Source organism: Hakea prostrata, chromosome 2 (assembly GCF_041222555.1).
Source record: "Hakea prostrata isolate BN-2017 chromosome 2, UWA_Hpros_2, whole genome shotgun sequence".
Classification (NCBI taxonomy): Eukaryota; Viridiplantae; Streptophyta; class Magnoliopsida; order Proteales; family Proteaceae; genus Hakea; species Hakea prostrata.
In genome coordinates, this window is record NC_142601.1 from 428520 (window position 1) to 449014 (window position 20495).

General features: G+C 38.4%; 2 protein-coding genes and 1 pseudogene across 4 annotated transcripts; 1 reads left to right on the plus strand and 2 right to left on the minus strand.

Moving 5' to 3' along the window:
- Positions 1–2239: 2239 nt before the first annotated feature.
- Positions 2240–2626, minus strand: LOC149023144 (protein DMP9 pseudogene; annotated as a pseudogene).
- An 839-nt stretch (positions 2627–3465) lies between these two features.
- Positions 3466–15821, plus strand: LOC149023145 (serine/arginine-rich SC35-like splicing factor SCL30). 3 transcript variants are annotated; one of them, XM_089143688.1, is made up of 9 exons: positions 3466–3556; positions 6517–6678; positions 6763–6840; positions 7711–7878; positions 11063–11109; positions 13206–13284; positions 13375–13539; positions 13884–14016; positions 14124–15821. In XM_089143688.1, exons 2-8 carry the CDS (start codon positions 6524–6526, stop codon positions 14002–14004), a joined length of 813 nt encoding a protein of 270 aa, XP_088999814.1. In that variant the 5' UTR covers positions 3466–3556; positions 6517–6523; the 3' UTR covers positions 14005–14016; positions 14124–15821. The 3 variants fall into 3 exon arrangements, with proteins under 3 accessions (XP_088999814.1, XP_088999816.1, XP_088999815.1); XM_089143689.1 differs by having other exon boundaries at positions 3472–3556; positions 6504–6678; XM_089143690.1 differs by lacking the exon at positions 14124–15821 and having other exon boundaries at positions 13375–13976.
- A 94-nt stretch (positions 15822–15915) lies between these two features.
- Positions 15916–19868, minus strand: LOC149023146 (receptor-like cytoplasmic kinase 176). Its single transcript, XM_089143687.1, has 6 exons — positions 19369–19868; positions 18491–18816; positions 18147–18282; positions 17854–17996; positions 17618–17741; positions 15916–16595 (listed from the first exon to the last, which is right to left on the minus strand). The coding sequence occupies exons 1-6, from the start codon at positions 19415–19417 to the stop codon at positions 16144–16146; spliced, it is 1230 nt and encodes a 409-aa protein (XP_088999813.1). The 5' UTR covers positions 19418–19868; the 3' UTR covers positions 15916–16143.
- Positions 19869–20495: the final 627 nt, after the last annotated feature.

A 20495-nucleotide genomic window follows, 5' to 3' on the forward strand; every position in this document is an offset into this window, starting at 1 on the left:
AGAAGAAAAAGACAGTGTGAAGAGGGATTTCAAAATTGGGTTCATGATTCTAAGGTTTTTTTTGGGTTTTACTTGGAGAAAAATTAAATTTTTATTTGTAACCATTAGATCATTATAATCCACGTGTTAAACACTTGTAATTCACTAGGGCTCTCTGAGAATATTCTCCCTAAATAGGAGCTAAACTCTCTATCTTCCTTCTTCTTTCAAATCCCTCATTATCTTCAAAACTTCATCTGGGATTTATGTAAACTTCATTTGATTATTTCAAGGTTCAATCATGTAGAGCAAGTAGCAAGACAATAGATGGGGGGAAGGGGGATCTCGTCCTCTGCGATTTGCTTTGCCTTGCCTTTCTTTCAAATCACCGGCTTCATCTTCCTCAAGCCTGCAAATATGATACTCAAAAATAAAAATAAAAATATTAATCACACTGGCACTTTGGAGATATATAGGGCAACTGCAAATCGAAAGGAAGGTTGATGAGGGTAGGAGAAAGGAGAGAATAATCATACAATGATGATTCAACCGAACTATTTAGGGTTGTCAGAAACAAATCTGATAGGGAAAGATCTATTATCCCATTCACGTTGCCCAAACTTGCTTTTCTTTCAAATCACGGTTTTGTTTCTCTTAGCTTGGCCTTGTTTTTTTCTTTGTGCTGCTACCTCTTGCAAATTTTGCCATGTATAATCATTTGAGATTAGTTTTCTTTAAGAGAGCCTTGGTTGGAAAACCTTTTCTCAACTAAGTCTACCACTTCATAAGGAACTAGTGAGCGATGAGTATATTGAGGGCAACTATTGTTTGAGTTTAAGTGTTTAAGTAAATAAAGTACCTAGTGCCTCTCACCTACATCACCTCTCTCTAGCTTCCGAGAAACAAAGTGCAGGATATGTTTTGAGGAGGAGAGAACCCGAACAGTCTCTTACCTCTGTCTCTCTGCCTCTTCTTCTTCCTCTTTCTCCTTTTTTCCGCCGTTCTTCCTTTCTTCTCCCCTGACTTTTTTTTTCTTTGTTTTACCTCAACCGAAGGGTTTTCTCCGGGGTTTTCTCTTCACACCAAAGTTGCTTTGCTTTGTTGTTTCTTCTTCTTATCTCTATGTCTTTGATCTGTGTTGTTAGTTTGATTGTTTTGGTTTGGTTTGCTCGGAAGGACATGTGCATCGATCTGTTTCATTTTTGGAACATAAGGAAATCATAGGTTTTGACCATGTAGTGGTCACAAATTTGGCTATTCACATATTTGGGAAGACTATTCCCTTGCCAGATTTAGATGTTAATCTCCCGGATTTGGAAGTTTTGATGCCGCAAGCCTCTGCCGCCACATCATCAGGCCATCGAGTTGGCAACGGCAAAGTCACTGTTGCTGAATAACTTTCCTACACGTGTACCTCTCCGCCCTTACAACGTGTTATCTCTCTGCCCTTGCAGCGTGTTCTCTCTCCACCCCTGTCGGCATGTTAGTCTCCGCCTTTGCAGCATGTTTTAGCCTATTTGGACGCTTGTGGTGGTGGATGTGTATTTCATATCTTTTGAACTTATTAGTTGTTGCTATAATTATAGCTTCAAATCTAAAGTTTTATTGGAATTGACCCATATCTTAGTTTGGATGACCCTGTTTATTGCATGTATGACAGTTTGGTCAATTTCTCTCATTGGTTTCGGATTTCTATTCAAGCCTTGTGTTTGCATGCAACTATCCTTTTGTATTTCTTTTTGGGTGTTCCGTATTATTTATATATATTATATATATATATATATATATATATATATATATATAATATATATATATATATTATATATATATATATATATTTTGTGTGGTTCTATATTCCTTTGAAGTTTCTTTGAATGAAGTTTTTAATTCTTACAAAAAAAAAAAAAGACTAAAGGAGATCAGAATAACATTAGTATATGATGGACAATAGTGTATAATGGTCATTTCACATATGGGTTTAAAATGATTTTATATGCAAAATCACATTTCAGGTTAATAGATTAATCGATATCACGATATTGAGTGTGGAGGAGATGCTTTGTAAGTATTGCTGTGAGAGGGTCGCACGGATTTTTATCCCCACTCCTGCTCTGACACCCTCATGTTTCCTCCAGTTAACCGTTAGATGATAAACACATGTCTTATTCTAATCCAATGGTTGATAATTTTACAATACTTAACCATTTCAGCCCTAAATATCCTCTCTCTTCTCCGGCTCTCTCTCTGCCTTTTCCCTCTTCTACTCCGGCAATCCTGCCGATGTATACGGAGATGCCCTTGAGGAAAAACTATCGGTGAAATAGAAAAAGAAACAAGAGAGAGCGCATAGTCCCATCATGACATTGATCATGGTTGTACTCACAGGAGAGCAAAGTCCATTACCAGAAACTGAAGGCAGTAGCATCTCAAATGTCAGTAACGTTCCTGTGGGAAGGAAATTCACAAGCATTGATGTCTTTGAGAGTGTCTTCTGAACTACTCCCTTTGCCACTGCTCTTCGTTTAAGTCCATTTTCTGCTGGCACCGTTGCCTCTGGCGACGCTGGATATGAAGGATATGAAGTCGCCTCATGGTTGGGTGCAACATTGTAGATTTTAATTCCGATTTCTTCATTAGATTCCTCCATTTTGTGATCAGTATGGATAAGAAAACAGAGAGACAAGAACTAGGAGTTTTTTTTTTTCCGTCTGATAATTGGTTGAAATTTGAACTTCTGGAAGCCTGACGTATCTCATTTCATTTCGATATCTGGGATCCAGGGCCAGATGCCAGCTAAATCCTCTGCAACCCATTTCCGATTACTCAGTGGAGAAACCAAATTCACATACCTCTGTTTCTGATGTGGGTCTTTCTTCTCTTTCTTCTATGTATTCGCAGCATCTTCAAACCAAGAAGGTGAACCCCAAAAGCAATTAGCCAGAGAAGAAGTTCGGTATGGAGCGTTTTCGGGCGGAGAAGAAAACGACTTGGGTTTGATTTTTCTGACGGAGTAGTTGCAGATAAAAGCCCTACTGATCCACCGGAATCGCCGTTTAGGGGTGGCGTCTCCATTTTCTCGTTTGTGGATTTAACGAAGTTAACGAAGAAGCCGGCGAAAACTTAGGTTTTTAGAGAAGGAGATGGTTAAATGAGAGAGAAAAATGATTTAAGGGATTATATTGTGCGTTAGATCAGAATAATACACATGTCATTAATCCAAGGATGAACTGGAGGAAACAGTAGGTTGTCAGAACTGGAGCAGAGAAAGGTCGCACCGTGTTTCCAATTAAGATGGAGGAGGCATTTATAAAAAATTAAATACACGTTATTCAGGCCCATCATCTGATCATCATGTGACCAAAGGCAAAATGTGCTATTTTGAAAAAAATGTGGGAGTTGTTTGGGTAATAAACAAATATGTCATTTACGACCCAAAAATAAATAAAAAATGTGAAAAGTTGTTTCGGGCATAAATACTTTTGTCGACTCGGGTCTGTTCTCAGACCTTGCAGTTCCGTGAAGGTTTTTTCATCCGAGTTACATAATTTGTTCTTACTGCTCGATTCTCGCTCAACAGGTAAACCTAGCTTGAATTAGTTGGTGCATTTTTTTCTTCTTCTTCTATTCATACGTTTTTTTCGTTCTGTTCTCTTTCTAGAGCGTCGTTTGATTTCTTCGCGCTTGTTGGGTATGATTAGGGTTTTTTTTAGTAACATTTTCATGCTATCCCTTTTTGTAATTGTTCCCTGCTATTTTGATTGTTCTCTCCTTTATGTATTCAGTTGATGGGATTCTCGACCTACATTATTCTTCATTATTGTTTTATTTGTTCCTTTTTCTTCCGTTTGTAACTGTAATTATTTTATCCTGATTTTTGAACGGAGATTGAGTCGATAGATATGCTCAACAGCATTACCTATGTTTTATTTGCTCCTCTGTTTGGTTTCAGCTGTAGTTCGATTATTAACTCCTCGTTGTTTTAGACCCTTGAAAGGACTAATTGTCACCTGATCTTTGAACGGTGTTGAGACTTTAGTATTGAGTCGGTAATATGCTTGACAGCATCAACTAGTACGCGGCCAATACCTAGCAAATGTACTTTATATCTGATACACGCGGAGAGTTTCAATGATTCTAGCAACTTAAATAAGCAAAATGGTGAAGGAATCTTTAGGGCGCTCCCTGAAGTTGGGAAACTAGAGTTTGTAAGTTTCACTTTAGCATGAAACTTGGCTGAGTATGGGGGCTGGAGAATGACTTATCCAGATTATGTTCAATTTTGATGGTGGAAGTAGGTTCTTGATTTTAGGGTTTTGAGTGAAAGTTGGGTTTTTCTAAAGAGAGACTGACTGAAGGAACTCTAATGGCTAGTGTCCCTGTGATTAAAATTCTTGTTGGAAAAACTGATGGTCGGATGGGTTAGTAGTGGGGATTAATTACATCATGGTTTATGGAGAAACTGATATTCAACAAAAATGTTTTGGGGGGGGGGAAGGAGTGGTGTTTTAAATCTCCTGGGTATACACCATCAGGGAATCAACTGCTCCAGTCAATCCCACTAGTTTAGATATGACTCACTAAACTAAGATCTCACATGATGGAGAAGAAGACAATAGCAGCTAATAGCATTGCAAAAAGTAATTCTGAAAATTCTGTAGTGTTCTTGGGAATTTAAATAGGGAGACCTTAGGCCTAAACCTCACTCCTTATTACAATCTCAAAAGCTATTAGAAACTAAATAAAACATGGCTTTTTTGGAAATTCGTGGGAGCCTGTAGGAAATCCCAAATACATGTTGCTTCAGTCATATGAAAAAATTAAGTGATCTCATGCCCTCTATATAAACCAAGCTGAAGATGAACCAAGATAGAACCGCTGATGCAGCCTCACTTGAATTAGGCTTTAGTCTTCCAAGATCTCTAAGGCTAGACTAGGCTTCAAGCCCAAATCTTGATTTTAGGTTTGGTGTATGGGATGGTTCTTGAATGGGTTCCCCCAGTTGGGTTCGGACTAGTGGCCTCTGAATTCCATGGTTGGGTTAATTGGGTTGAAGTAGTATCAGAGATGATGGGGTGTTAGTGTAGGATTTAAAATGATGGGATTGCGTGGGTGAAACTTGGATCGAGCCTAGCTCTTACTGCCTAGAATAATATCCCCAAGTTCCAATGGATTCGGATGGTGGAATGTGGAGACATTAGGCTTCTATGATTGTAGAGGGAAATTGGATAGTAAAAGCAAGAATTACCAGACCTGGGGATTTGGCTGGTAACTTTGGGCTGAGGTTTGGATAGAAGGTATCGTGTATGGTGGTGGTTGATGTCTGGAATTTGAGGTAGAAGTTATGGCTGGTTGTGGAGATGTAGAGGTTCTTGATATGAGGTGGAGAGAAGAGATCAAACCTGGGAATGGGGTTCCAAAATAGAAATATAAGAGAGAATTGAAGGGGGACTAATGTTGGCTGGTAGTAATACCTGAATGGAGCCTTGAAGGTGGGTTAGCTCATAGCTCAGGTGGGTATTGAAGGTTGAACTCTGATCTTCAACCAGCCATAGGTGTCTTTGACTTCACCTTTAAAACCCTTCTCTGCCATGGATCTAAAGTTCTCTATTGACAACCATAGGACTTACTAACAAAAACAAGAGAAGCTACTTGAAGAGAAAGCCTTCTTGGTCAATATTCAGTCTGATCTCTCCCCATCGACTAGAGGGGTCCTTTTATACAAACTAGGAGCTGGAATTTCCTAGTTGGACTCGAATTCCCAGCCTTACTCTAACATGACTTAAATCTACTTGAGGTCTTTATCTATACAAGGACTCAATTAAAATATAAATAAACATATGTCTAAAAAAGGAAATCTCACATGCCTATTATGCCCCTCAAGTGGACAGAATTAGGATTCTGTCACTGGTCCCATCAAGTACAATTAAGAAATGTGAATAAATAGTAAATGTGCTGGGCAGCAATCCTAGTGGGTTCTCTTGGCCCTCCACTTGGTCTTGACTTGGATACTGCTTCTTGTACCAGAATGAAGTTAATTAACTGCTGGCTCAATCAAGTTTCAAATAAAAGGCTGCAAAAAACTGAGGACAGAAAAATGTTACCATACTACTGCTGGTGCTACTACGACTAGGGCAGCTACGTCTTGGACTTCCTTGCTGATAGGTTTCTTCTTAATTGCATCAAATGATTGCTTTATTGATTTCACATGAAGGCTAACATGGATTATTTTCACAGGTTCAGTGGATTCCTGTTTTGTTCTATCAATTATTCTTTTTATAATGGATCTCGTATTATTTTTGTTTCTTTTAGTTCAATATTCCATATTCTCTGTTCTTCTATACTGTTGGTAGGAGCGTAATGTTGGATTTTCTGATCTGAAGTTGGTTTATCTTACTTGAAATTAGTCAGTTTCTGCAATATTATTTTTTTATCTTTCAAAAGATTTTCCCTTTTTTTTGAATTTATTTAAAAAAAAAAAAAAAAGAAGAAGCTTTGAGGAGGAACTTTGGAATAATATTTACTAGTGTTTCAATACAGCTTCACCATGCGAAGGTATAGTCCAGCATATCATAGTCCTCCAAGAAGAGGATATGGGGTTAGAGGAAGAAGTCCCCCCCGTAGGGGATATGGCGGGTATGGAGGACGCAGAGAGCAGAATAATGGAAGTCTTTTGGTTCGAAATGTTCCTCTCAATTGCAGGTAACTTTCCCTTGGAAGTGATTGATAGCTCCATCTATTTTCCTATAAGACACATAATTTCCTAAAACCTTCTGGTGTTTGCAGACCGGAAGATCTTCGAGTTCCATTTGAAAGGTTTGGACCAGTGAGGGATGTGTATCTGCCTAAAGATTATTACACAGGGTAAGGCTTTTCTGTTCTACAGCTTATTTTTTATTTTCCTCTGCTTCCTCTCTTTTATACCAGTATTTAAAATCAATCCCTCTCTCCAGCTGTGGAATTTGATCCAGCTATAGCAGTCAGTATCGATAGTTATAATATACCCATTGCAGGCTACTTCCTTTTTCCTGGATATTCGATCATGTTACATGACAGTGGTATAGAGAAAGTTGTTACTAGGGAGGGAGGTGTTGTTTTTCCTGTCAAGTCTTTTTTTTTTTTTTTGGCTTTTCATTGTGAATTACTTTTTGAAATGATTTGTCAGGGGGTCTGTTGGTTTGAAGTTACAAGCCGAAGCCCCGATGAAGGCATGCTGTTTTGCATTGCTTAAATTATGGTTCTCCTGAAGGGTGTTAAAGAGTTTTGTTCAATTGAAGAATGTTCCTGTATGAAGAGAAATTATATAGTTCACACATCAATAGAAGTTTTGATGAGGAAGAGTTGAACGTCAAATTGAAGGTTGATTGCATGAGAAGATTTAATTTGTGGAGCAACGTTGATTTCAAGTCCATATATTTACAAGCATGTGAAGAATTTTCAAGTCTTTGCATTTTTTGAAGTTGCTCTTCATACTTGACCATAGAACCAAAGGTCAGCCACTGAGCTTAGATTGCTATTGCTTTTAAGTTAAAGTGGGTGAACTTCTTGTGAAAGTGCACTCTAGTTGATTTATGGGTAAGGAAGGCATATCAAGTAAAATGATGTTGCAGCAACTTCGTGTGCTGGAATTCAATTTGAGAACTTTCTAATATGAATCTCCATATAACCCACAAACTGTATTTTTTTGGGCTTTATTAGATACTTTCCATGAAGTTGGGTGCATTTCCTTTGCAGGGAACCTCGGGGCTTTGCATTTGTGCAGTTTGTGGATCCTTATGATGCTACAGAGGCTCAGTATCATATGAATGGACAAGTTCTTTTTGGGAGAGAGATAACTGTGGTTGTTGCAGCCGAGACCAGGAAGAGACCAGAAGAGATGCGTACCCGGTCAAGGTCATCGAGGTAAACTGTATATCTTCAATTCTGTTTTATCGAGCAGTTGTAGCAAAATACTACTGCAAAGCCTTGATTCTATTCTACCCATTTGGTTGGCGGGGACAAGGGGATCAAGAGTGAGAAAAAGTTTGGTGATTTTACCAATGAGTAGTGTTTGTCTCTAGTTGACAAACTACTGAGAAAAATCAGGAGAAGTGGTTATTTTTGTTGGTTGGCTTTCATTTCCATTTCACTCACACTAAATTCCCCATCCTCTTGTCTTGCTTGTGATCATCATGGAAAGGGAAGACTAATGAAAAAATTTGGGTAATTGAGCTACAGTGGGGGTTCTTCTTTGTTATGTTTGCTTATTTTGTAAAAAAAAATAAATTTGAACATTGTTATTTTTTGGATGTGAAGGAGTGAGTCCTAATTGACTTGGAATCTATTTTTAGTCTCAGATCTTAGATTCTTTTGCCCTTTATTATATATTTGGATATAATCCACTATGGGTACTGGATTGAGTCAGATTGATTTTTAGAGGTTGTTGTTGTGTATGCTTGCTGGCTGGCGTTTTATCTTCTTCCTCTCTCCTGTTTGAAGCACAATTCAACTCCTCCTCTCTGGTTGATCCTTCCTTGTTCCTTTTCAAGTTTCCCCCAATTTCTTCTTCTTTCCTCTTTGTTTCCAGTTCTGGGTAAATAAACTGTTCCTGAGCCAACTTTGACTTATCTATTTCTTCCCATATCCTTCTCTTTGTGGTTAGGTGTTAAGCCCCTGGTTACTTGAGTCTACACCAGGAAGAACCAAAACAGGGGCAGTAGGAGTTAATGTTCAGTCAGGTATGGAGTCAGTTAGGAGTTAGTTACTGGCAATTGTTTTGCTGTCAAGAGAGGATGAGAGGGCTATCGAAGAGTTGCATTGGATTTGGGCAATGAGACTTATAGGAGAGTACTGGCCTTCCATAGCCAGGGTGGTGTTTATTAGAGTTCTGTTTACATTTTAACCTGTAGTTGGTGTATGTACTGTTGTGGGCTAGTCTAACTCATTCTAGAGACTTAATGTGTGTGAGCCATAGAAGAAGGCTACACTGCTGTAATCGGGTTCCTAACATTAGGTTCTTCTAAATCTTTGGGGTTAAGTTTCTGTTGTTAATTTCTATTGATTTTCTAGTCCCACCCTGAGATTAAGATCCAAATATTGCAAATCTGAGAGACTCAGCACATGCATCACTTCAAAAAAATATTCAGTTACAGATCTCTTGCACCAATTGGAGTCCCAGTGAAATAACATTTTCTGTTTTTAGAACTAATAGATATGTTTTAGACATGTTGTATATGCTCCTCTCTTTAGAGGTTACAGCCTTCTTAAGATGTCATTTCTTCTCTGATTTCTGTGTTGAGAGGAAGTAGAGGACCGATCCTGTGAATTTCTAGCACAATGTAGTTTTCAGACATCTATCTACTATTTATCATTCTGTTTTTTCGAGCCCACCAGAGCAGATCCTTGTTTGATCTGCATTTTTTGGTATCCTGTCAAAATCCTTTAATTCTGATGGCTTTTGACCTTGAATTATTAGCCCTTTGAAATGTTTCTTGAAGGAATTTTGGGATGGGGTGTCCAATATAAAATGAGATTTCCAGGATCTTCAGTTCGGTTTTCGAGAGCTTACATAACCATGCATTTGTGGTAAAGTGTGCAACATGCTAGAAGCCTTAGAGAATGAGTTGGTGTTGATACAATGTTGGTGGTCATCAAGCAAAAAGTGAATGGTCCTATCAATGTTGCAATAAAATAATTGATTGAGAACCATCAAGTCCATGTTACTTCAGAGTTTGAAAAGGTCGAAGAAATAACTGCTGAACCCACTGGACATGACTGGTGATATAGAAGTTCAACACAGGCTTCATGTTCCCACGTGAACTTTTGATTAAGCTTCCTGTCTCAAAGATTTGTTTCAGACAACATGAGATGCCAAAGTGTGTTTTGGGCTGAGACTTGGGTTGCACCCCGTCAACTTGAGGACTTTTCTGTTTTAAGTGAGGGAAGAGTAGATACCGATCAAAGCATGATTCAACCCAGGGCATCCTAGTTGCCATTCACATGGCTGAAGTTCAGTTTTATTTTTACTGGACTTCAATTTTTCTCCTAGTTTTGCTTTGTGTTGTAGTCCTAATTGGGAATCCTAGTTTGGTTTTTAGTTTTTATTTATTTTATTTTTTTCTTAGCTCTTGAGTCTACATACATTAATTGCTCAAGAAAGCCATGATTTGATGAATTGTTCACCGAACCAATATGATGCAATAGAGATGGTTGTTTGACCAGCTTTCCCATTGATTCTCTCTTTTTCTTCCAAGTTACTGTTCAAGGTCCCTGAAAAATGCTTCCTTCTCTCTTCCTATTTGCTTTTCTCTTTTAATCCCACCAGAGAAGATCCTTATTAGATTTGCATTTTATCCCCCAAAACTCCCCCCCAACCCCCAAAGGAAAAAAGTAAAACAAATTAGAGAACAAAAAACATAGGAAAGGGAGGATAGGGTGGGGTGTTATCTACAGGTCCGATGTTGGCTCAAAGAGGAGAATATACTGGATGCAGATTTGTAAGAAGCAAAAGAGAGAGATGAGAAGTTAATTAACACAATCAGGGGAAGGAAAAAGATGATGGATTTCGTGGATATGATGGGGATGGCATTCATGATGCTTCAAATTTGCATTTTAGTTTTCAGTCATAGTTAGTCCTGCCCCATTTTAAACTTTACTTTCAGAGCTTTCTACAAAGCAGGACTTTTCTACTTCCTTTTTCCCTTGAAAATGATTCAGTTGTAGGCTTTGAACTTTAGTGTTGGCAGATTTGTCTTGGACAATTACAACAACAGTGATTGAGGTGATGGAAAAGAGAGATGCACAGATACAACAGACGTAGGAGAGGGATCTTTAATTGGCATATTATGTAAATTTGGAGAATCTAGGTAAATACAATTATAAATTAAGGGTACAGTCAAAGTCACAGCTATCCCATACTGCCAACCAAACACAAACTGCTGCAATCATTGTAACTTTTCCTTAATTTCACCATCCGTGTCTTCACACACAGAAACGCATGGATTCCACCCATTCCTTTGCAGCAGCCAAAAATTGTCTTTACAAATAATTGTGTCAAAAGGTTCAATATGTTAGATTACCTTCTGATATTGTTCTGTGGTACATACAGGGGGCCTTCTGCTTCAGGGTATGGAGGACGGCGATCATCATACTATGGTAAGCTGAAACCTGCTTGGTGCTTTGTTCACAGCTTGCATTAAAAATTTTTTTAGAAATTAGATTGTGAATTTGTGAAATCGCTTTCAGAAGTCTTTATTCCTTTCGAGTGATAAGAGTTTGTTAACTATTTTTGGCATGAAATTGGAACAAGCAGTTCCATTTGTTTATTGGAATGCGGTGAGGCTCTTTCTGTTCACCTAGAGATAGTGAGGCAAGCAAGCTTCAAGGTTCTGATTTTGAAACAAAGTATTTTATTGAACATGAAAAATTGCTGTTAAAACAAAGTATTTTATCTGGTCTCACCTAAAGATAGTGAGGCAAGCAAGTTTCAAGGTTCTGATTTCAGAGCAAGCATTTTATCGAACATGAAAAATTTCGGTTGAATCTTGGGATGTTCAGATTGAAGATTTCAAGGTATCAATGCCCACATTAGTCCCTGGAACCTTCAAGAAACACTATTTTTAGCCATAAATACATTGTAGAACTGCTTAATTGTTTTTTAGCTTTGGAATCTAGGTTTGTTGGTGCTGTGCATAAAATTACGTATTATAGCATGCCAATTATAGCGGTTAAAACTTAAAACATTGACCCAAAAAAAGAAATTATAGAGGTTAAAAGATGTTTTAGGTATAAATGAACATATGAACAGAAACCGTTCATAATTGCAAATGCTACACTTTTTATTACAAGATATTGGAGTAATTTGATAAAAATGACGAGTGAGGTTTTCTGGGAAATTTCCTATCTGATCTAGGGATATGGTACTGAAACTCAATTATGGTCAAAATTTTCATAGAAACCATGCATTTGCACAAGAGCTTGACCGAAAAGATATTGAACCTAAATATTGTTGGATGTTGTGGAAGCTGTGAACTGAAACTGAAACATGGTAATTTCCAGTTACTGCACCTAGTTTGTATTAACTAGTCTTCATAAACTGAAATAGTTCCTGCAGAATTTGGTAATTTGAAACATTGAAGGCTAGTCGAGTTGGTTACAAATTGAACAAAATGAAATTTATGTATGAATTGTTTGGTTTCTCAGAAAGTAATCTACTTTACAGCATATGGAAAGTGAACAAATCTCTTATGCTGGTTTTGATTTAAGAATTAGATATCATGACTACATTTATAGATATGGTATCCTCTTCAGAATGTTTGCTTGTTGAGTGCTTGGTCATGGATTCAAGCCTGGGAATGCCCTCTCTAGAAAGGGGAGTAAGGCCTTGTACATCTAACTGTTTCCAGACCTTGCTAAACTCGAGAGCCTTGTGTGCTGGGTATGATCTTTTATTTATTTACTTTTTAAATTCTCTTCAGAGAAATGGTATTTTTTGTGGACATCAACGAGGAATTTTATGGTGAAAATGAAAGAAATTGCTCTTCAGAAGATTACTTTTAAAAGGTAAAATTCAGATAACAGTTCCTATGCAACTGAAAGAAGGAAAATTTTACCTTGAAGATTAAACCTTACAAAAGGTAATCTGCCTAATGGGCATAGTTTATTGTGCTGTTACATATCTATTATTGGGTTTGTGTATTGTCAGTGGTGAGTCCTAGAGATCGCCCCTGTTCACATTCCATTCCTTGATCTGTTGTTAAAAACATCACAAGACCAGCGATGTTTTATGGAATTGAATGTTTAAGACTTTCACCAAAACAAATGTTGGTAGACAAAAAATAACAGAAAGAAATTCAGTGCCGATCAGATTAGGATTTTTTTTTATCAATAATAGCAAATGAATAAATGATAATAAAAAAAAAATTTCAAGGTGATTTACTATCTGTGTTGGGAGAAGAAATTACATATTACCATACCTGATCAAGTAGATTGGAATCCCAACCAAATAATAGTATATTGAAAGACATGTATTGATTTGCTGTAGGCATTTATATTGGAGTCTAGAGAGTGGAGGTATTATCCAGGTTAGAGGCGTTAAAAGACTTGCATTAAACCAAAATATGAATTGGGAATGTTAGCTGCAGTAGTAGGGAGTGTTTTTTGGCTTTACATTTACTGTCTCAATTTCCTTTGGTTTATCTTAATCTCTTCCCTCCTTAAATGTAATGCTTTTTATGCACTATATGTTTCAGGACGTTCCCGTTCCCGTTCTGTATCCCGCTCACGCTCCCCTCGTTATCCTCCACCTTCTAGGAGCCGATATCGCTCAAGGTAAGCTGTTGAGATCTCATCTGAATTTGTGCCCCAACTACTGATATGATAAGAGCTGAAAACAACATTGCATTCTCATTGCTTTGTTAGATCTTACTCTCCTGCACCAAGGCAGCGAGGTGGCTACTCCATTTCCCCAAGGCCAAGGCAACCAGATCGCTCTAGATCACCGAGGGATCTTCCACCAGAACGGGATGAGCACCTGCAGAGACGGTCATATTCACCAGGTTATGGTGATGCTGAGAGAGATCATGAGTAAGAATTTTCTTGAAGCCACACAACATCTTATACCTCTTGAAGTTCCAACATATGATGGTCATTCTTTGATGGACTGTACTAGTGGTTGGTTTCTAAGCTGCATTGATGATATAATGGATATTCAACTTATTTCTTACATTTGCAAAGGCCAAAGACCAGGAGTGTGGGTTGTGGACTACCGTAAGACTAGCTGTTCTTCAAAGGCTGGACTCTTTTCTGCCTTGACAATCTCTCTCTCGCTCTCTCACTCTCTCTCTTGAATGGGAGTAGTTTGGCTTGCAACATCATTGATTGCCTTTGTTGATTATTGTTGGTGTTGGTTTGCCATGCATTAATTGCAGGAAGCCTGACTATGATGCGGACGGAATACAAGAAGGTTGGAGATCCCCCAGGGCGGCATCGAGATCACCATCTGGGTCACGATCAAGGTCTGCTGACTTGTCACCCAGACACAGCAGATAAGATGATGCATAGGCAAGTTGCAGAGAAATCACTAGTGTTTAAGCTTCTTTGTTGATTGCCTAACTGGTCTCTTTCATTTTTCACATTGTGATGTCTTCCTTTTGGTTACCATCTTTCAGCTGGAGGAGGTTCCCCAGAGTCTTATGTGCAATTGTAGGAAAAGTATATGGTTCCTCTTACCTCTTCTGAAGCCCTACAGATGGCCAGTTTCTGCTTTTGGATCAGACCTCTTTTTATTTTTTTTGTTTTTTCTTTCTGGTGGTTGTTTTGGGGGGGGGGGGGGGTTGTTGAGGTGAAAGTTCATACTTGAACCTTGATCTGGTGTTGTAGCTATGTGGTTTATTTAAAGAGGATGAAGGATGCAACCATTTCGAGCTCTATATAGGCTTGTACTTATTATTAACCCTTGTTTTCTAGCGTTTGCTTCGGCTCAGATTTATTCTTGTGGTCTTGTTAGTCTATACATTGTGGTACCTATTTCAGACGCAAAATGTGGTTTTCTATTAGCAATTTAGTGTTTGCTGGCATGGCGTACTTGATGGCTTTATTGGTGGTCAGGTACTGTGAATGATTATCTTATATTCTTATTAGAGGATAATCCTGCATGACATTTCACTGGGACCAATGGCTCAGTTTGATGGCTATATTGGTGGTCATGCGGTTGATGCATTTCCGCCGTAGGCAGTAGTGAGTTATCATTTACCCCTAAAAAGAAAAACAGTAATTGAGTTGTCTACAATAAGAACAAATTTTTGCAAGTGGGGTCGGTTATCTTTTAATATATTTTATTTGAGGTCATATTGGATTTAGTGCCTGTGTCATGTATATCTTTTGTCATCATTTGTGATGTTATTTTAGGTTTGCCTTTAGCTAAAAGGTTGCTTCCATCTGTACTAATTATTTCTTCTAAACGAGGGATGAGGGTATTTAAACGTCTCTGTTGAACATGTCGTGCTATCATAAATGATTTACTTGCTCATCATTTTGCCGGAGTTATGTCTAAACTAGTATTAGTATAATCATTCAAATATTGTCATTACTGGTTTTTGCCAGGCTAGTATTTCAAAATCTTCATTTTTTGTTACATTAAGAACATTTATATGATGTTTTTAATAGCTCAAAGAAGTGTACAATATATTAAAGTCGGTTCAATCACAAAATTTTTCTCTTGCAGTTTTACAGGGATTTTTTTATCGCATAAAACCTTAGATGTACCCTTCAATTGCATCTTTCCTATACTAATTTCATGTGCGTTTGTATCAATTTTTTTTTATTAGTCCCATGAAATTTGTCTGAAAAAAAAATACAAACTGAAAATATGTTTAGTATCTATCCACTTCAGTGTGTACATTTCATAAACTTGTAAGCTGAGCTGCCGAGGGATGCAGGGTAGGGATTCTGATCCCGTACAAAGTTCTGTACTGGAACAAGTGTTGCCATATTTTCAATTTTGTAGGTGTCAAAAAAGAACTGTCAAGATTAGCCGTTGATGATTCTCATAGTTTGGATCTGGGGCTAGGCACAGAACAAGAGCTACACTTCATGGCGAAAGCTCATAGGGCAGCAGAGATAAGACGCCCTACATACACAAAAATCTTGTGAGGTGCTCAACGACTAGCATGAATCCGTGGCGCTTGGTCGACATTCATCTCGGGCCACAGGTAAGGGTAGCCAAGAAAACGTTCGAGTGATTTCAAGTCACGGGAATTCTCAAAAAATGGCACAAAATAATACATGAACGAGATCAGTAGAAGTATAGGAAAACGAGATCAATTGAGATTTGAGACGCATACGTAAGAAACCAGCTTCGGAAAAGGAGCTTTCTCACATTCCCAAGATAAAAAGCGAACCTTGCGATCCAAGCCGACCCTTCATATTTTTGGTGAGATGTTGATAAATCCCAGCTCTTAATTTGCTCATAATCTCTAAATTCTATTCACAACTTCAATTTTACCTATGGCTGACTTCCGGTATATTAGCCCGAAAAAACTGTACATTAATCGAACTGATACAAGAAGTAACCACATTGCATTGCAGTTGCTGGAGCCATGGTTGACTAACATATTATCTGACGTGCGTTTCTCTCACTACAAAAGACTACAGGAAAATTAAATTCCCTTTGCCTCCCTTTGCTTGCTGTCATGTGTAAAGGGGTGAAGCTGATGGCCTGGGATAAGAAACCTTCCCATTAGGAGCTTCCTCTGTACTTCTTGAACGTGGCCTGGGACCAACTGTAGGGCGGCCCTGATTGTTTGGGTGGTTCCCTTTCTCACTACTTGCATCTTTGGAGTCTTGAAGCTGCTCCAATACTGTTACCACCTGATCCATGTCTGGCCTTAACTTGGGGTCTATGGATAGGCATTGAAGAGCAAGGATTGCAGCCTTCAGGGCTCCACTCAATGAGTATTGGCCTTCCAGACGGGTGTCTAGAACACGGAAAAATTTACGTTTATTAGTAAGATAGGGTTTGGCCCATTCAACCAGGTTGTGCTCTCCAGATGGCCGGTTTTTGTCTATAGCTCGTCGGCCAGATAACATTTCCAGAAGAACAACCCCAAAGCTGTATACGTCGCTCTTAGCAGTTAGATGACCTTCAGAAGAACAAAAACTCAGATCAAAAGGGCATTCCAAAGTGATCAGTCGTGCACAGTACATATATGCAGGAAATATCTCGTTATAGTTAAAAAATATATAATGCTCGGAGATCAAGTCTAGCAATACACAAGAAGATTTGCAGATCCTGTGAAGCATGGTAAATACATCACATGTGAGTGGACTCAGGCACACTCATATACACAGATAAATCATGCATGTTTAGTAATTCCACCTAACGCTATCCTTCAGTAAAAAGAATCAATACCTTCATCTTAACATGCAGATCCAATTGCAAGACATCAGTTTGACCAAACTTGTTCTTCTGAGACTAGAACCGGAGATGACACATATATGTGCCATATAAGATTATTCATAAAGGATAAACTTAACGATGGGATTCACAAAAATCCATTCATGTGAAAACAACAGATGAAGCAAGGTCTAGACTCTGGATTGGAATGGAACTCCGAAGATTTTGAGAGGTACTGACATAAAAGTGTAACTTCTTTTTCCTAAATCATGGATCTGCTGGACTTGCTCTATTTTATTCTGCACTAGAAGAAAAACTGGTGTCCAAAAAATGCCCCAAAATGCTTATGAAGCTGAGTTGGGCTGGGGTTTACACATTTGGATAAATTGATCTCAATCTACAAAGCTTCCAAATTTGCAATTGTAGTTATGCTGATTATGAGCAATCCAGTTTTCACCAAAAAACCAGTATGCATAACTCAGTAAATACAAGTCAAACCCATGATTTCCAGACTAAAACCAGGGGGTTTGACACAAGTACCTGTCCAAGAAAACAGGTGACATTTACTCAGAGAACCAATGTGACCCAACTAGTTGTGGTCTTTCTTTTGCCAGCCTTTGTCAGGCACATCAACTGCCACACCAACAAAAGAAACATAAAAATAAAAAGGGTAGAAGCTAGACAGATCTACAAGATCCATAAAATACTTTACAATTTGCACATAGACCTACATATTGAAAGACAAACAAAGAAAAGTGAACTGAATACCTGTAGCCAGGTACTCTGGAGCTGCATATCCGTAGGTCCCCATGACCCTAGTGGAGACATGGCTCTTATCATCACTAGGACCATCCTTTGCCAAGCCAAAATCAGATAGTTTTGCATTGTATTTCTGCAAAAAAAAAATTTAAATTTTTGACAGAAATTATGAGTTAGCTAGTAATGGTCTAGGGAAGCCAATATTAATGTTTGAACATTTTAAAAGGGATTCCCAGATTTCCTACCGAATCTAAGAGAACATTAGAAGTCTTAAAATCCCGGTATATGACTTTTGCTTCAGCACTGTGAAGAAACGCAAGCCCCTTGGCAGCACCAAGAGCAACTTTCATCCGAAGGTTCCAAGAAAGTGGTTGGAAGTAAGAACCCCCTGTTTCAGAAATAGCTAAATCCATGAGCCGCAGAAGGATAAACAATTACAAAAATTCTTCGTGAAAGCATGATTGACCCCCAATGGGAAAAGGTAAGGACGGTTGGAGAATCTATCAAGTTAACAGTTAAAGGATATTAGGAAACTCACTCCTGAACAGATGATTCTCCAAACTTCCTCGAGGCATGAATTCATATACCAACAATCGGTGTTCATCTTCTAAGCAGTAGCCAATCAATTTTACAAGATTTTGATGATAGAGCTGCCCCAAATAATTAACTTCTGCCTGTAGAGTAACAGGTATAATTGAGAAGAAAGTAAATCCCCCAAACTAAAATTTCAAGATTTCATTGCATATAAAGAGCCTGAGATTTCCAAGAAGAGAACAAGAGATATGGCATGTAAAGATAAACTGCAGAGATTACGGGTAGACAGGCTTAACTAGGAAAATATAATACAAGACACGCACCGAATGAATAAAAAGGATCACTCACCAACCATTCTTTATGGCCTTGTAAGCCTTCTTGGTTGAGCTTCTTGACAGCGATAACCATGCCGGTACCAGGCTTGGTGGCCGTAAACGTATGTTCATCTATCCATCCCTTAAAGACCGAACCAAAGCCGCCTTCTCCCAAGACACTATCAGGCCGGAAGTTTCTAGTAGCCATTTTGAGATCACTAAAAGTAAAGCTCTTTACTTTGGAAGACTGCAAAATCTCACCTTCACTTCGAAGGATTGAAGGCACGGAATCAGACGAGACTTTGCTACTTGCAACACTCGGATCAACTCCTCCTTTGCCACCATATTTTGAGTTCACCCCTGCAACAGGATCAACGAGAACATTCATATTTGAAAATTCATCATTTGAAACAATAAATGTTCTTGCCGAAACTAACTGGTGCTTCCTTATAACGAACAAGTCTTCTACATACCATTTAAACCCAAAAAAAAAAAAAAAAAGGTGCGTCTTCAACATACGAAAACTTCTCCAAAGACAGATACCGGGACGGACTCCCAAGATTTCCAGTGAAAATTTGAATACATGGTGAGCTTGTCAGAACAAAACCGTCATTTCAGGGAGAAATGGTGCCAAAATCACAGACACCCCCGGAAATTTTTATTTTGTTAAACTTTAACCACCCAAAATCACATGCTACCACCGAACTGAATCAGGACGGCGACGGAATTGAGTGTTTCATCAACCAGACACCCGAAGAAAAAGATCCAGCTCAAGTAGGGCAATCGAGAGATATTTTTTCTTTCTTTTTTTCCTTTCAGAAAGTATAATCAGCGCGTTAAACTGATCAACACTCGCATTTGAAGCAAAAAAATGCTGTTGACAGTAACAAAGATTCAGGAAACAAATAATACCTGTGTGGAGAGGACTCTCAGCAATCCGAGCGCTCCAGCAAGCTCCCATGAAGAAAAAACACAGGAGAAAGTGTCCCCTATTTCCAACTTCCTCCTATCTGAATATCGGTAGGAATAGAAGGAAAGTGGAAACAGATCCGTGAGGCAGAGCGAGCAGATCCAGTGTGAACACAAACTTTAATTTTTTCTGTAAAGTTAGGTGTGTGTCATCCAAGCATCGATAGAGAAGAGAAGCTTCCTCAATTTGACTGCTGATGAGAGACACCAAATCGAACACGAAAAGAAGGTAGCAATCCAGCGAAAAAGAAACTCAAAAAATTTAAGAAAGGGAAAAAAGCTTTTTCTCGTAAGGACTGTGGAGTTTCGTTAGGTTAGATTTTCTTCTAACCGAGGCAGTTGACTTCGCTAAAGCTTCATTTCGTTTCTTCTCTTTCCAGCTTTTAGCAGAGACTCTAACCAACTAACTAATAGAGAGAGAGAGAGAGAGAGAGAGAGAGAGAGAGAGAGAGAGAACGTGATGGCATTAATGGCGGGTTGGTCCCGCGCAAGCTACGAGCTTATCCGTTTTATTTATCCCTTCGCCGCTCGGCTCCGAGCCGGAGAACAGAGTGCACCGCACCGCACGATTGGCAACTTGTTGGATCCCATCCTATTTTTCTTCCTTCTACGGCTTCGATTGAAGTTTACCTACTTTACCATCATATTAGCGCGACATAACAAAAGAATAAGGAGCCTTTTGATGAGATAATCCACCAATGTTTCTATTTTAGGGACTTGAAATAATTATGGATTTTATCTTGATTCTCAAATCCAGCTCTAGGCTTCTTCTTCCAATTTCAATTTGTGTCCCCTTCTTTCTAGGGATGGAAGAGCTCTATTAGAACAAATTACACGACACCTGTTAAATTTGGAGCAAAATTCTTGATCATTCACTATTACTTTATAAATTGCATGGTATCATCCACATATAAATTACAAGTTATGTACAGTTAAAATAGATTATGAAATTACACAATTATCTTAACTTTTTGCTTAAAATATTTAAAATGATTAATCTACCTCTATTTTAATTCTCTCACAGTTAATTCTTAAGTCTTCTTTCACTCATCTTCTATCTACACCTTACC